General features: G+C 43.0%; 1 protein-coding gene across 1 annotated transcript; it reads right to left on the minus strand.

The window, feature by feature from the left end:
- Positions 1-8,387: 8,387 nt before the first annotated feature.
- On the minus strand, positions 8,388-13,631 carry mex3b (mex-3 RNA binding family member B). Its single transcript, XM_039772768.1, has 2 exons — positions 13,021-13,631; positions 8,388-11,199 (listed from the first exon to the last, which is right to left on the minus strand). The coding sequence occupies exons 1-2, from the start codon at positions 13,244-13,246 to the stop codon at positions 9,785-9,787; spliced, it is 1,641 nt and encodes a 546-aa protein (XP_039628702.1). The 5' UTR covers positions 13,247-13,631; the 3' UTR covers positions 8,388-9,784.
- Positions 13,632-14,981: the final 1,350 nt, after the last annotated feature.

Genomic DNA, 14,981 nt, shown 5'->3' on the forward strand with positions numbered 1-14,981 from the left:
TCACAGGAAACATCCATTTATTGTCTAAACCTGCTTTCTCCTGAGCAGGGTCACTGGGGAGTGACAAACTACAGTGACATTTGAGTCACAAAATCCGCCTAATTACCATCTCTGATGACCGTAGGATGAAATAAGAATGAGAAAAAGAAAAGCTGTTCCATTCACATGTAAGAGCTTCATGGAGTTATTGACCAGCCTGGGAGGCCAGTCCATCACTGGAAACATGAACCAGAAGACAGACTCAATTCTACTGTACAAAGCCAGTTTAGAGTCACAAAATCCATCTCAACGCAATGGCTAAAGGAGCTTGGAATAAAGGAGTAAGAAACAAGAATCCAAGCACATGTTATAGAGAGTGTGGAAACTCCACAAGGTTGGTGACCAGCCATTCCATCGGATAGAAGATTTCACATACACATCAACATGCACTTCCACAGAGCCAAGTCAAAAGCTAAAACACAATAGTGAAGTATCCGGAGATGAGCAACACACAGAGTTGGTGACCAGGCAGAGACGGTAGCCCGTCACATGTGAACACCAACGTCCACCCGTATCCAGGCCTACAGAAAGTCGATGCTCAAATAACACAGTGTCTTGAAACTGCCGGACCAAAACTGTTGTACTGAAAGACAACACATGCAAGTACGAGAACAACGTTTAATGCAATGTCTAAAGAGTATGACGTGAAACTGGGGTAAGAAAGGACAACTCGTGCACATCAATGGAGGAGGAATCTTCATACAGTTAGTGACCAGGGAGTCCATCACAGAAAAGAATTCACATTCACATCAACACACGCTTACATGACGCCAATTCGATCAGCCTAAAACAGACTTGCTCAAAATGCAGGAGGAAAGTGAAGTATCCAGAGACAATCCTCATGCAAAGCTAATGACCAGGAAGAGTTGGCAGCCCACACCAATGTCCACCCCTACCAGGCCAACTTGAAGACCATCCTCAACCTAACACACCATCTTCAAACTGCAGGACCAAAGTGATGGGCCTACAGACCAACCATACAAATATGAAAACAGGCAAACTCCAACACAGTTAGTGACCAGGCAGGATCACCTGTCCCGACACACACACACACACACACACTTAAAATGGGCCAGTTTAGCCAAAGAATCTATGCAAAATTCTGTCCACACAGTTAGTGACCTGGCAGGACAAGGAAACATCACATTGTTAGCAGGCAAGGCAAAGGCGGGCAAACCGTCACAGGAAACACTTGTGTATGCAGAGGTGGCAGTTCAAAGAAACTATGGTGTACACCAACGTCCACCCAAAAGACTAAGATTAACCCAACGCATCGTCTTGAAACAGCTGGACCAAACTGTTGGACTCGCAGACAAACCATGCAAGTATGAAAACTGGCAAACTCCAAAACAGTTCGGGAAAAGACAGGAGAATTTGTCCACACACACACACACTCACGCTCACTTGAAAGGGGCCAGATTAGCCACAGAATCCGTAAACTTGGATATACGGAGAACATGCAAACTCCACATTGAAGGATAAACTCAAATTACGAGGACAAGAAAAGCCCACACAGTCAGCGACCAGGCAGAGGTGACAGTCCGTCAAAGAATACGCTTGTGTACACCAACATCCACCCAACCTGAAGTCGAACCTCAACCTGATGCGCCATCTTGAAACTGCAGAACCCAAACTGTTAGACTGACAGATGCATGAAAAGTATACAAGCATGAAAATGGGCAAAGTCCACACAGTTAGTGACCAGACAAGAGCACCTGTTGATTACATGAAACACACACACACACTTAAAAATGGGCCAGTTCGGCCAAAGAATCCATGCACTTGGATACACGGAGAACATGTACACTCCATGTTCAAAGGAGTATGAGAGCAAGCAAAGTCCACACAGTCAGTGACCAGGCAGGGAGGCCAGCCATGTATACAACCAGACTTACGTATGCGAAACAAGCTAGAGTCACAAAATCCACTTTAGTACAACGTCTGAACAGTGTGGGATGGAACTGGAGTAAGAAAAGACCAATCCATACACGGATAAGGACAAGGAAAGTGAATGTCTGCAAAATATTGGAGGAAACTGAAGTACGAGAACACGCAGAGTCCATACAGTTAGTGACCAGGCAAGGGGAGGCCCGTCCACCAGGTATACAAACAGACTCGTTTATACAAAGCCAGTTCTGAGTCAGAAATCAATGTTAACACTTCATATAGAAAATATGGGATGAAACCGGAGAACCAAAAGACAAGGATGGCACATATGACAACAAGAAAACTGAAGTACGAACACGAGGACATGGAGTGATAAGAGTCAGTGGCCAGGCTGAGACGCCAGTCTGTCACAGGAAATGCTCACGTGCCACAATCACACTCCTTACACACAAAGTCAGTCAAACATCACCAATCAGTCTAAGAAAATATGGGGTGAAAATGAAGTAGGAAAGGAAAACCCATATATATGAGAACAAGACAGAGACAATTCTAGGTTACGAGATGAGAGTCCATGGCAGGCCGAATTAAAGACACAAGGGAGGAAACTGAAGTACGAGATCAAGCAAAGTGTACATAATTGATGACCAGTCAAGGGAGACAAGTCCATCACAAGAAAGCATTCACATTCACCTTCACGTCCACACCCAGGCAGGGATGCCAGTCCATCACATATACTGTATAACCAGACTCACTTAAACAAAGTCCATTGAGAATCACAAATTAACACACTGCATAGAAAAAAGACAGGATAAAATTGGAACAACAAAAGACAATCCACGCACTGTTAGTGACCAAGCAATCCATCATGGCACAGAATTAGCATAAGTTCCACAAAGCCAATGAGGAGTCACCAATTAGCATAAAAAAAAAGGAAGAAAGGGGGAGTAGCCACAAGCAATCCACACAGACACACAAAGTTAGTGACGGCAGTCTGCTGTGGGAAACACACACACACACACACACACACACACACACACACACACACATCTCTACCGGGCCAACTTGGAGTCAGAGCTCACTCTAACACACCATCCTGAAACTGAGGTACTGACAGAATACACACGTAAGAGAACAAGACAAAACCACACAGTTACTAACTGGGCAGAGGTAACAACCTGTTCATTTAAAGCCACCCATCAAGTTAAAACAAAGACCTTTAAAATACTATACAGGAGGAACTGGATGTATCCAGAGATGAACCACACAGAGAAAGTTACTGGAAGAACAATGCGTACGAACATAAGAGCACAGGGAGAGCATTCAAACGGCACACACCCAGCTCAGACTCAGTCTCAGCAGGACTGACCACTGCATCACCTTACTGCCCTGTACATGAAAGAGATGATGACAGACAGATAGAGTAGTAGGCAAGATTAAACTTTTCAATAAATTGACAAGACTAGACAGACAGAGATACTTTGTCAATTTATTAAAAAGTTTAATCTTGTCTACTACACTATGTAGATGGGTAGATAGTATAGTAGGCAAGATTAAACTTTTTAATGAATTGACAAAACATTATAGATATCTATCTATCTATAATGTCTTTCTTGTCAATTTATGTGTCAATATAGTAGTAGTAGGCAAGATTTTAGATAAATTGACAAGAAAGACATTACATGATATCCTATCTATCTATAAAGTCTTTCCTGTCAATTTATGAAAAAGTTTAATCTTGCCTACTACGCTATGTAGTTGGGTAGATAGTATAGTAGGCAAGATTAAACTTTTCAATAAATTGACAAGACTAGACAGACAGAAAGACAGAGACAGACAGACAGAGAGAGATACTTTGTCAATTTATTAAAAAGTTTAATCTTGTCTACTACACTATGTAGATGGGTAGATAGTATAGTAGGCAAGATTAAACTTTTTAATAAGTTGACAAAACATTATAGATATCTATCTATCTATCTATAATGTCTTTCTTGTCAATTTATGTGTCAATATAGTGTAGTAGGCAAGATTAAAATTTTAGATAAATTGATAAGGCAGACATTACATGATATCCTATCTATAATGTCTTTCTTGTAAATTTATTAAAAAGTTTAATCTTGCCTACCACACTATCTACCTATCTAGATAGTGTTGTAGGCAAAATTATTATTTTTTTTTTTTATTAATTGTATTACAATCGATACAAAGCAATCAAGTTTTTACAAAAAGAAGAATTGAGTTAAGAACATTTAAAGAACAAAATTAAACTTTTTAATAAATTGACAAGAAAGGCATTTTATTACAGACAGATAGATAGATGGTATAGTAGGCAAGACAAAAATTTTAGATAGATTAACAAGAAAGACGTTATATAGGATAGATGGATAGATCAATAGATAGGATTTAAAAACTTTGTGGAAATTCCAGCCTTCTCCAAAATTTAGATGACAGTTCAATACAAGTTGTATCACAACAGGCAGATAATTTACCACGCTTGAATCCATTGAAAGGCAGGAACCAGCTCTTAATCGACTAACAGACCACCATATGTTCCTCCTGTGGGGCAAATTTAGAGTCACCCATTATTCAGGTATGCGCATCTATGAGACATGCTCAGAAAATCAAGGTACCCAGAAGTAACGTCGGACAGACACAGGGAGAACCTCCAAGCACCACAAAGAGTCTCTCAGAGTAGCTAAAGTATCACTGAAGTCATGCAGACATGGCAAAGGGTAGCATATCTCTCTGTGAGAATCCATTTGGTGCCCCAGTCATACTGAAGTCATATGTACACAGGAAGAACCCGCAAACTCCACAAAAACACCAAACGCAGTCACTCAGAATATCTAAAGTACAAGTGACATCATTCAGACATGTGGAGAACTTGCCCCCACAAAGACAGTGAAGACATCTACATGTTAAAACCACAGTATGTGCCACCTACAATGAACACAATTTCTCAAAATATCTCAATCATAAATGAAGCCAGCAGACCCAGGGAGAACAGGCAGACTCCACAAAAACAAGCAAGCTTTGTGCTGAATCAGTGAGGCGCGCCACCCACATGGTATGTTTACTCAAAATAGCTAACATATAACAGGTCACGAGGACACAGGGAGAACATGCAAAGTGCACAAAGACACACTAAATCTGTCAAGTATGCTGTCCACATGAAATACTCAAACATATCGAAATTATAAGTCAAGTCAGGAGACACAAAGAGAACATGCCAACTTAACCAGGACGATATCTTTATGCTCAATCCAAGAGGCATGCCACCCACACTGTACACGATTACACAAACTGTCTCAGTTACGGGAGAAGTCGTGCAGATAGAAGAAACGTCAAGCAGACACGGGAAGAACTTGCAAGCTCCACAAAGGCAGAATCTGCATGCTGAATCAGTGAGGTGCACCACACAAAATGCCTAAACAATAAGAGAAGCCATGTGGATCACAGGGAGAACGTGAAAACTCCACTCAGATGTTCAATCCCTGAGGTATGTTGCGCCCATACTGGACACCACTACTCAAAATATCCAAACTATAAATGAAGTCATCACGCAAACTCCACAAAGACAGGGCCCTGCACAATCAGTCCGTGAAGTACACTGCTGACGCGGAACACAATCGCTCAGGATGTCTGAATTATAAAGGATCATGAGACACAGTGAGAACATGCAAACTCCACAAACACAAAAACCTTTAGGCTGAATCCACGAGGTCCGACACCCACACAGTACATTTACTCAAAATACCTCAATGATACGAGAAGTCATGTGGACCCTGGGAGAACATGCAGTCTTCCTCACAGACAATTATCTCTACGCTGAATCTGTGAGGTGTGCTGCCCACGAGGAACACAATGACTTAACAAACCTCAATTAAAAACGAAGCCACACAAGCACGGGGAGAACATGCAAACTCTACACAGATGCTGCATCTGTGGGGTCTGCTGCCCACATGGAACACCATTGCTCAAAACATCTAGACTATAAATGAAGTCCCCAAAGACAGGGAGAACATGCAAAGTCCACAAAGACAGTAACTTCATGCTGAATCTGTTGGGTACATCGCCTACACTGAATACAGGTATCCAAGATATCCGAATTATAAATGAAGTCATGCGGACAACAGGGAGAACGTGCAAATTCCACAAAGACAACATCTGCACTCTTGAATCAGTTGAGATGTTCTGCCCATATGGAACACAACTCCTCAAAATATCCACAGGGGAGAACATGCAGTCTCCACCGAGACAATACCTTCATGTTTTAACAGTCAGGCCCGACACCCACACGGTACATTTACTCAAAATATCTCAATGATACGAGAAGTCATGTGGACCCTGGGAGAACATGCAGTCTCCACCGAGACAATATTTTCATGCTGAAACAGTAAGGCCCACTGGCCAAGCTGTATGCGATGACCCACAATATCTAAATTATAAGTGACGCTACACAAACACGGGGAGAACATGCAGACTCCACAAACACAAAAACCCTTTATGCTGAATCCATCATGTCCGTCACCCACACGGCATGTTTACGCAAAATATCTCAACGATAAGAGAAGTCATGTGGACCCTGGGAGAACATGCAGTCTCCACCAAGACAATACTTCATGTTTGAACAGTCAGGCCCGACACTTGCATGCTACATTTACTAAAAATACCTCAATGATACGAGAAGTCATGTGGACCCTGGGAGAACATGCAGTCTCCACCAAGACAATGTCTTCATGCTGAAACAGTGAGGCACGCTGACCACACCGTATGCGAAGACTCACAATATCTTAAGTATAAATGCCGCTACACAAACATGGGGAGAACATGCAGACTCCACACAGACACTGAATCTGTGAGGTAAGCTACCCACGTGGAACACAATCAGTCAAAAGACCAAAATTACAAAATGAGTTTATAAAACAAAAGCGAAACTTCACAAAGACGGCGCCTGCAAGCTCAATACCAGTTGTGTATTCTGCCCACGCTGAGCACAGTCACTCAGAATATCCAAACTATAAATGATCACGAGTCACAGGGAGAACACGCAAACCCCGCAAACGCCACATCAGGGAAGCGGGGCACCCACTCGCCGTATGAGGACACCAAATATCTGAATTAGGCAGATGTGGGCAGAGCGTGCACAGTCCACCAAGACAGTATTTGCAATCTGAATACGTTTGGTACACCATCTACTAAGTACAATCCAGCCTTCCATTTTCTGTACTCTCACTTATCCTGATCAGGGTAGCGGGGCACTTGAAGCCTACCCCAACAAAGTGACAATTCCTGAACAGGACACCAGACCATCACAGACTGAACACACACACACACACACTTATCATCACCAAGCCACCTAAACCTGGAAGGAAAGCCACACGAACACAAGAAGAACATGCAGACTCCACATTGGGAGAGAAGAACCCACTGAATATAACCATTTCAAAACTCACAAATGAAGTCAAGGAGAGAAAGACACACACAGACACACAGGCCCAGTTTATCATCACCAACCAACCAAAACCTGGAAGGAGAGCCCCTACAAAACACAAGGAGAACAAGCAGACTCCACAGAGAGAGAGAAGCACCCACTGAATACAACCACTCAAAACTCGCAAATGAAGTCAGACAGAGAGAGAGACACACACACACACCCAGGGGTCAGTTTATCATCACCACCCACCTAAACCTGCACATCTTTAGACTGTGGTAGCCACATGAACACAAGAGAACATGGAGACTCCACATTGGGAGAAGCACCCACTGAACACAACCACTCAAACCTTGTTAATGAAGTCATGGCGAGACACAAACACACACACACACACACAGACATATATCAGGGGCCAATTTATCATCACCAACTAACTTAAACCTGTAAGGAAAGCCACACAAAACACAAGGAGAACATGCAGACTCCACATTGGGAGAAGAACCCACTGAATACAACCACTCAAGACTCGTAAATGAAGTCACAGAGAGAGACACACACACACACACACTAGCAGATAGAGGGCCACAGTCCAGGCCCACGTGATGCACAGTCGAGTTCCCAGCGGCCCCGATGAGCGTCACGGATTATAAAGGTTCAAGAATGTCAAAAGGTCTGACAAACCAGAGAGTCGACGAGCCCACAACGCCACATCCAGATGGCCAACAAAAGGAAGGAGGCGAGCTACCAACCCACCCATCCATTTTCTATCCCTACTTTCTCCTCATAAGCATCTCAAAGCCAAACACGGACGGGTTACCCCACACCGGGTGGGCTCCATGAGCCGAACCTTCAAGCATCCATCCCCAATCCCACCCCTAGACCCCCATCCCACCCCCCCAGTCCCAGCACCTTAGGAACTGAACACACAGGATCGAGTCAGCGTCTATTTGTTTTTTGTTTGTTTTTTTTTCTCTTTTATTTGGATTTATATAGAAATACTTAAAAAAACATGAAGTAGCACCATTACTTAAGTTTTTACCTTTATTATGTAGAACTTTAAAATGTCAGAAAAATAAAACTCTTGATACAATTTCAAATCTTGTTTCAGCAAATATAATATTAGTATTTTGACCACGAGGTTAAAGGCCCTTTATTATAAAATAAAATATACTTTGTCATTTTTTTTTTTTAAACTTTGCTCAATAAAGTACATTTACGCTCAAGTAACTTCACCTACATATACATAAACAAGTGGTAAACAAATGTATTAAAATAGAAATACTAAAAACTATAGTGGTGTAACAGAATTTTGGAAATTTCCACTGGAATCTAATTTATACAAATGTTAGAAAGCATAAACTGTTCCTTTTTAATTTTTTTTTTTTTTTCCCGTTCGACTTACTAAGTTTTATACATTTTTTTTATAATAATATAGAATAAAATAGGCTTTATATCACTGAATAAAAAATATGCTGGGTGAAGCAGATTTCGTTTTTTCTCTTTTTGCTGAGCCTACAAAACCTCCATCCCAACAGAATACTGTTTAACGCAGTACACATTTTGTGGGGTGTATTTATTATTATTATTATTCATTTTTTTCTTTCCCATCCACATTTTGTGTGATTATTAAAATAATACAGTGTTCTTCGCCAATAAGGCCATACTAAAAAATAAAAAAAGATATATCTTTTTAACCCCAGCTACAAAAAAGTTCACTGAACTTAAATTAAAATACTTGTAAACATCTTTGCAATACGAAATATAATCTTTCAAGTCAAAAAAGAATAAAATACTTCAATCTGTATTTAATGCAATTGATCATTAAAACTTTAAACTTGTGATTTTTTTTTTATATATATATATATATATATATATTTTTTTTTCTTAGATATGTCGATGCTCGTTGTTCATTCATTTAACTAAAGCTGCAGTATCTTAATAGATTTATATTTTTCCACAGGAACTTTTTGCCTCTTTTTAAAATGTTGTCTTCTTAAATACAAAGCACTCAGAAGCACCCAAATGTTAGCGCTGCACTCGGACCCCCACCTCTCTTCTCTGCTACAACAAAGGCTGGGGGTCCAGGTTTGTAAATAGCCTATACATCACATGACTTAAAGTACCTCGATAAACTTCATAAATATGTGGATTTTGCTAGCACTCATATTTTCATTTTTTTTTTTTGCCTTTACTTATAACATGCACTAGATGTCGGAAATGTTCTCTTCAAGCTACAGTACGTTAACCAATGGCCCTCGAGGGTCCTGCCACGTCCCTTTTTTTTTTTGGATACTGCAGCTTTAAAACAGCGTGACGTGATGTATATACATATTTGCATTTGTCTATACATATATGTACACACATTTTGTGTTTTCCTTTCTTTCATTTTATAATGCAGTACAAGAAAGTTCTGAATTGGTTCCATTATGAAAATATACGTATAGCCTGAGTAACTGCAGCATGGCAGACGGGGCATTTGGGCTCGTTTTTCTCACAGATGCGGTTCGCACACTCCATGCAGAACAAGTTGTGGCCGCACGGCACCAGGGCGGCAATCACTTCACTCTCAAAGCACACCGAGCAATCCCGGCTGCCCTTCCTCCCCGTGCCCGATGAGGAAGAGGAACTCGACGAAGAGCTGGAAGAAGAGGAGGAGGACGACGAGGAGGCCGAAGAATCAGAGGGCACCCCGGATAAGTGAGAGCCAGAGAGGGACACGATGCTATTGGAAAGCCCGTTACCGGCGTAGGTGGGGAAACCCAGGCCGCCGCCCCCTGGGTCGCTGCGGACCCGGCGGGCGAGCGGGTGCTCGGCTACCCCGACGACGTGGTGCAGCGGTGGCGACAGCCTGGGCTGAGTGCCGCACCCCACCCCGTTGGCCCGACGCTGGTTGGCAACCATCCCGTTGGCATTTGTGGAAGCACTGGCTGGGAAAATGGTGGAGGAAGGAACCAGGGTGCGCTCGTACTGGGACCAGACCAGTGTGGACACGGGAGGAGCAGGTGCAGGGTCAAATCCGGGCGGCGAGTCAAAAGCCAAGTCAGTGCAATCAGGGGAAATCACATCACTGCCATAGATAAATCCATTGCCGTTGCCGTTGCTGTTGACGTTATTGTTGTTGTTGTTTCCATTATTTGCCGTCGTGTAGCTCAAGGCCGGGCTGGGTGGGCTGTAGTCGGCCAGCCTCGAGCTGCTGTTGTTCCCAAAGTAAGAGTCTGTTGAGGCACTGCCCAGAGAGCTGGAGCTGTCATTGCGGTAGTTGGAAAAAGGCTTCCGTCCAGTCGTGGGGGTCATGCTGGGTGTGGGCTTGCTCCAAAGGCTCCCGGGACCGTGATGGTCGAAGCCCACATCGGTGCCGTTGGCGTGGAAGTCATTCTCGTCGGTGAGCTCGATCAAACCGCCGGTACGCATGGCAATGTGGGCTTCGATCTCCTCCCTGGCCCGATCCACATTCTCGGGCATGCCCGTCACCTCGAACACCGGCTCCTTATCCCTGCTCGGCGTGACAATGTAGGTGTGCGTCTGCTGCTGGATGCGCTTGATGGTCGCCCCTTTTGGTCCCACCACCAGCCCCACGACCCTGTAAGGGACCCGCACCTGGATCGTGGTCTGCCCAGGGAGGTTTGGGGGACCGGGGACCGTTCCGCTGCCGTTCAAGCTGGTGTTTTTGTTCCTCGAGGCTCGGATCATGGAGAAGTGCTCCGCCGCCGAGATGATCTCCCTGCGAGCCATTGCTACATCTTCTCTTCTGCCAGTCACAACAAAGACTGGCTCCTCCCCACGCACTGGCGTCTTGATATAGGTGTTGGTCTTCGCTCGCAGGGCTTTGATTTTACAGCCTGTCGAGAGGGAGAGAGAGAGAGAAGAGGGAGGAGAGGGTTACAATTCATGAGAAAGAAATAATATGACTAGAAAGAAAGAAAGAGTAAAGGGACTAGAAATAATAAGAAAGAAAGAAAAAGAAAGAGTAAAGGGTCTAGAAAGAAAAAGTAAGAAGGAGTAAAGGGACTAGAAATAATGAAAGAAAAAGAAAGAAAGAAAGAGTAAAGGGACTAGAAAGAAAGAAAGAAAGAGTAAAGGGACTAGAAATGATGAAAAAGAAAGAAAAAAAGAATTCCTATCCAAATATAAATACAAGGACAGTCTGGAAAGACAAATGAAGGCATGCGTCTTGTCACACGTGCACTTGAGGTGACTATAGTACTGCACCAATGGCAAACCCCCCAAGTAAATGGCACCTTATACCATCTAAAAATCGCGTGAAACAAAATTATATATATATATATATATATATATATATATATGTGTGTGTGTGTGTGTGTGTGTGTGTGTGTACATACACACATACACATTTCTGCAATAGCCTACAAAATTGCATTGTTGTTTCAGGTATTCATTCACAAAATATGTCCACATAGATTGAATCAATAACCCCGAACCCAACCTAACTGTAAATAATGGAAGGAAAATATTACTGATTAATTTTTTAAGTCGTTTTAATGCGTTATCTTCAAAGGCTCCAAGCTGCCTTAGGGATATTTATATAAACTCTTTGTCTGAAGTAGTTTCTGCTTAAACAAATGGATGTCTAAAGTAGAACAAAGAGGTGCTTCCGAGTACATCTATAAGCATTTCGAACTCTCAGTTAAAAATAATAATAATAAAAATAATCACAATCATCTGACTATGAAATATAAATTGAAATGGGAGTATTTAGATTGGAAATCCACGGCAAAGAGAAAAACAAATCAAAAAGATTAATAGGAGGCCGTTGTGCTGCGAATACAGCTAACTCGATGTAAATCCGTAGATTCGTTTCATAAAAAAAACGGAAAAGCGAGTTTAAATAAATAAATAAAGAAATGCCCTCCATTGACCCGTTTTCGAATCTGGAGCCATTCCGGGCGCCGCTTTTTTTCGCATCGTGCAGAAGACGCGCGACAGTCCACAATGCGTGGATGTGCGCACACTTTTTACAAAACTGTGCTTTGGTTTAATGTTTGTGAACGTTGGGTTAAGAGGGTACTGTTCGTTCACTAAAGGGGGGAGAGTTTAGCTTTCTAAGAACGGGGTGCGAATTCTCGATAGGGTGGTTGTATATTTGGAGCAAACGATACGCGAGATTGTTTAAAAAGAGGCACTTGGTCTTACACACAGGAAAAAAAATAAGAGTGATGCTGTAGATTCTGGGAATTACTGGCCAACATAAAAATAAATCGGACACACAGTGACCCTCATTACAAATAAATAAATAAATAAATAAATAAATGAACAGAGGAGGTTACATTACAAGATGTAAGGGGAGGACGGATGTTGTGAAGGAACAAGGACTGGATGGGCTTTTTTTGTCAGGGAATGCATGTGTAAAACAGGAGCGGCGTTTCTGCGCTCTTCACGACAAGCATGCCTCCACTTCCCTTTGTCTACAGGAAGAAACCCAGCAGCTTCCAGCATGGATAGATTTTAAGTGTTGTACACGATTTGAAAAGATGATCAACACAATACCCGGCTAACACAATGACACCCAGTTGACGAAGATAAAACCAAAAGGAAATGGCAACTTTTCCGTGCAAAAAAAAAAAGAAACCCGAATGCGCCCCTATATATCTCATACATGCAGCTGCATGACCAGACACATCCGTGGAGATCGGCACACGCACCTTGCCTCCCGACGATCTCTGCGACGTGTTCGGAGCTCGGCACAGGTACGCACTCGGTCATATTCACACTCTTTTTCCGAGGCTCGTTATCGTAGATGGAATTGTCATCATTGTCCAAACCAAGCAAAGAAAGCTGATCCAGAGCTATCTGCAAGGCTCTTTGGTCGTCGAGGGTTTCCCCATTGCTGCCGTTTCTTTCCATGTCGGCAAAAAGCGAACTAGGCATCTTTGATATTTCGAAGCCAGTGGATCAGGAAGAGCAGACAAAAAACAAACAAAAAAAATTAAGGAAAAGGGACAAGATCGGTAAAGGGGGAAATGGATAATTTGATTTTGTTGTTGTTGTTGTTCTTGCTTTAATCCCTTGGTGCAAAATCAGTGCTCCTCTTTCGTTGCAAAAAAAATATAAAAATAAATAAATAAATTTAAAAAAATCAGTGCAATCCAGTTTATAGAGGGGGGCGTTCTCGAAATCCGGACCCCCAAATTCTGCGGGACGGACAGAACGCGAATTTCTGGAATGCCGGCGGTGGCAGCGTATTCCTTAAAGGAGCCCCTCCCCGGCTCGCTACGCTGCGCTCCGTTCTGTTTTCTGTCTGATTTGCAGCAGCCAGGCAGCACTCTACTGGTGAATATGTTGGCGTGACGTCACGTCCAGGGAAGGGACGGTGCGGCGCTGCGTCCTATTTGCATAACCCAGCTGATTGGCCAGATTGGAAGCCCGGGGTGGGCTGCGAAAGACTGAACCTTCAGGCGAGCTGCTTTCTTTGTTGTGTAACGAAACAATAAAAAAATGTGATCAAGATAGTTCTTATCACTCCATATTAGTGTTAATACACCCCCACTTTCGTGGTGCAGATTCTCTTTTGAGATTAAAAGACTGAAACTACCCCGAGGATATTGACTGAGCACTCCGATTTTTTTTCTTTTCTTTTTGGAACCCAGATTTTGACCCAACAACGAAGCCGCGTTTCATTCTTCCGCTCTCTTCTGAACAAACAAAGCAAAGCGACACCTCTCGTAAAAGACACTGCAGCACGTGCGAATCGTGGCCCCGGAGCGAGGCTCTGTTTTCTTATCTCTAATAGAAGAAAAAATGGAATGCGGCGTTCGAAAAGGGGGCCTCCAGGCTCACTTTCAAAAATGAACCGATTGCGCCACGTTAGATAGCGCATTTCAATGAAAAAACAGACGCTTTTACAGATTCGAAGTGGAAACACTTCGCTTTACAATTGATGAAAAGCAGGTCGATTAAAGTTATGCGAAGAACGATGGCATCATATATTTTGATTTTTATTACCCCCGGCCATCAGGTGGCAGTTTGTGAGGCTCAAGAGCTTGTGTTTCGGAGATGGTGGCGTGTGATACTGGGGCTCCTCCTCAGAGAACCGTCCTGTACCCTTCCTATTCACATTCTACATTTGGGACACCAGACGTCCTAGTTTAACCTGGGAGAGCCCCCATTTCAGGCTATGTTTCCTTGTTAAGGCTGTCCAGATGTCCCGGTTCTTTCCGGAACGTCCTCGTTTTTAATGTGTTGCATCTCGGAATTTACCAAAAAATGCCCAGATTCTCTCATTTTCAAGGCAAAGGTAGAAAGAACTACTTGTGTATTCCATTAAGACACACCCAGAACTCCAAGTGGGACCGTGAGGCCCAACTACTCAACTCCAACCCGCTCCTTGATTTAATTTGCATCCAACACACTCACCAGATCAATTAGTTGTGTCCCGTTTATACCCCAGTGATTTTCAAATTGGGGGCCCAAGGGGATACACAGAATACGTTGTTTGAAGTGAAAATTCTGGAAGCTGAAAGTGGAGATTTGAAGACATTAAGTTCCTAGAAGGCTAGAACCAACTACTCCTTTGAGTGTCTTCCCTAGTAGTATCCCCCTTGTTCTCCGTCTGTAGTTCTCTCATGTTTTCGTGAAGGAAAGTGCCCTTTAGCATTTCAGTTCA

This window comes from Polypterus senegalus, chromosome 12 (assembly GCF_016835505.1).
Source record: "Polypterus senegalus isolate Bchr_013 chromosome 12, ASM1683550v1, whole genome shotgun sequence".
NCBI lineage: Eukaryota > Metazoa > Chordata > Cladistia > Polypteriformes > Polypteridae > Polypterus > Polypterus senegalus.

What these genes read in the sequence shown, in the direction of transcription:
- mex3b (XM_039772768.1), bottom strand. Translation starts at nt 13,246, where the DNA reads ATGCCTAGTTCGCTTTTTGCCGACATGGAAAGAAACGGCAGCAATGGG. An exon ending in AGAGATCGTCGGGAGGCAAG is followed by an intron (nt 11,200 to 13,020) that starts GTGCGTGTGCCG and finishes CCCTCTCGACAG; the next exon opens with GCTGTAAAATCAAAGCCCTG.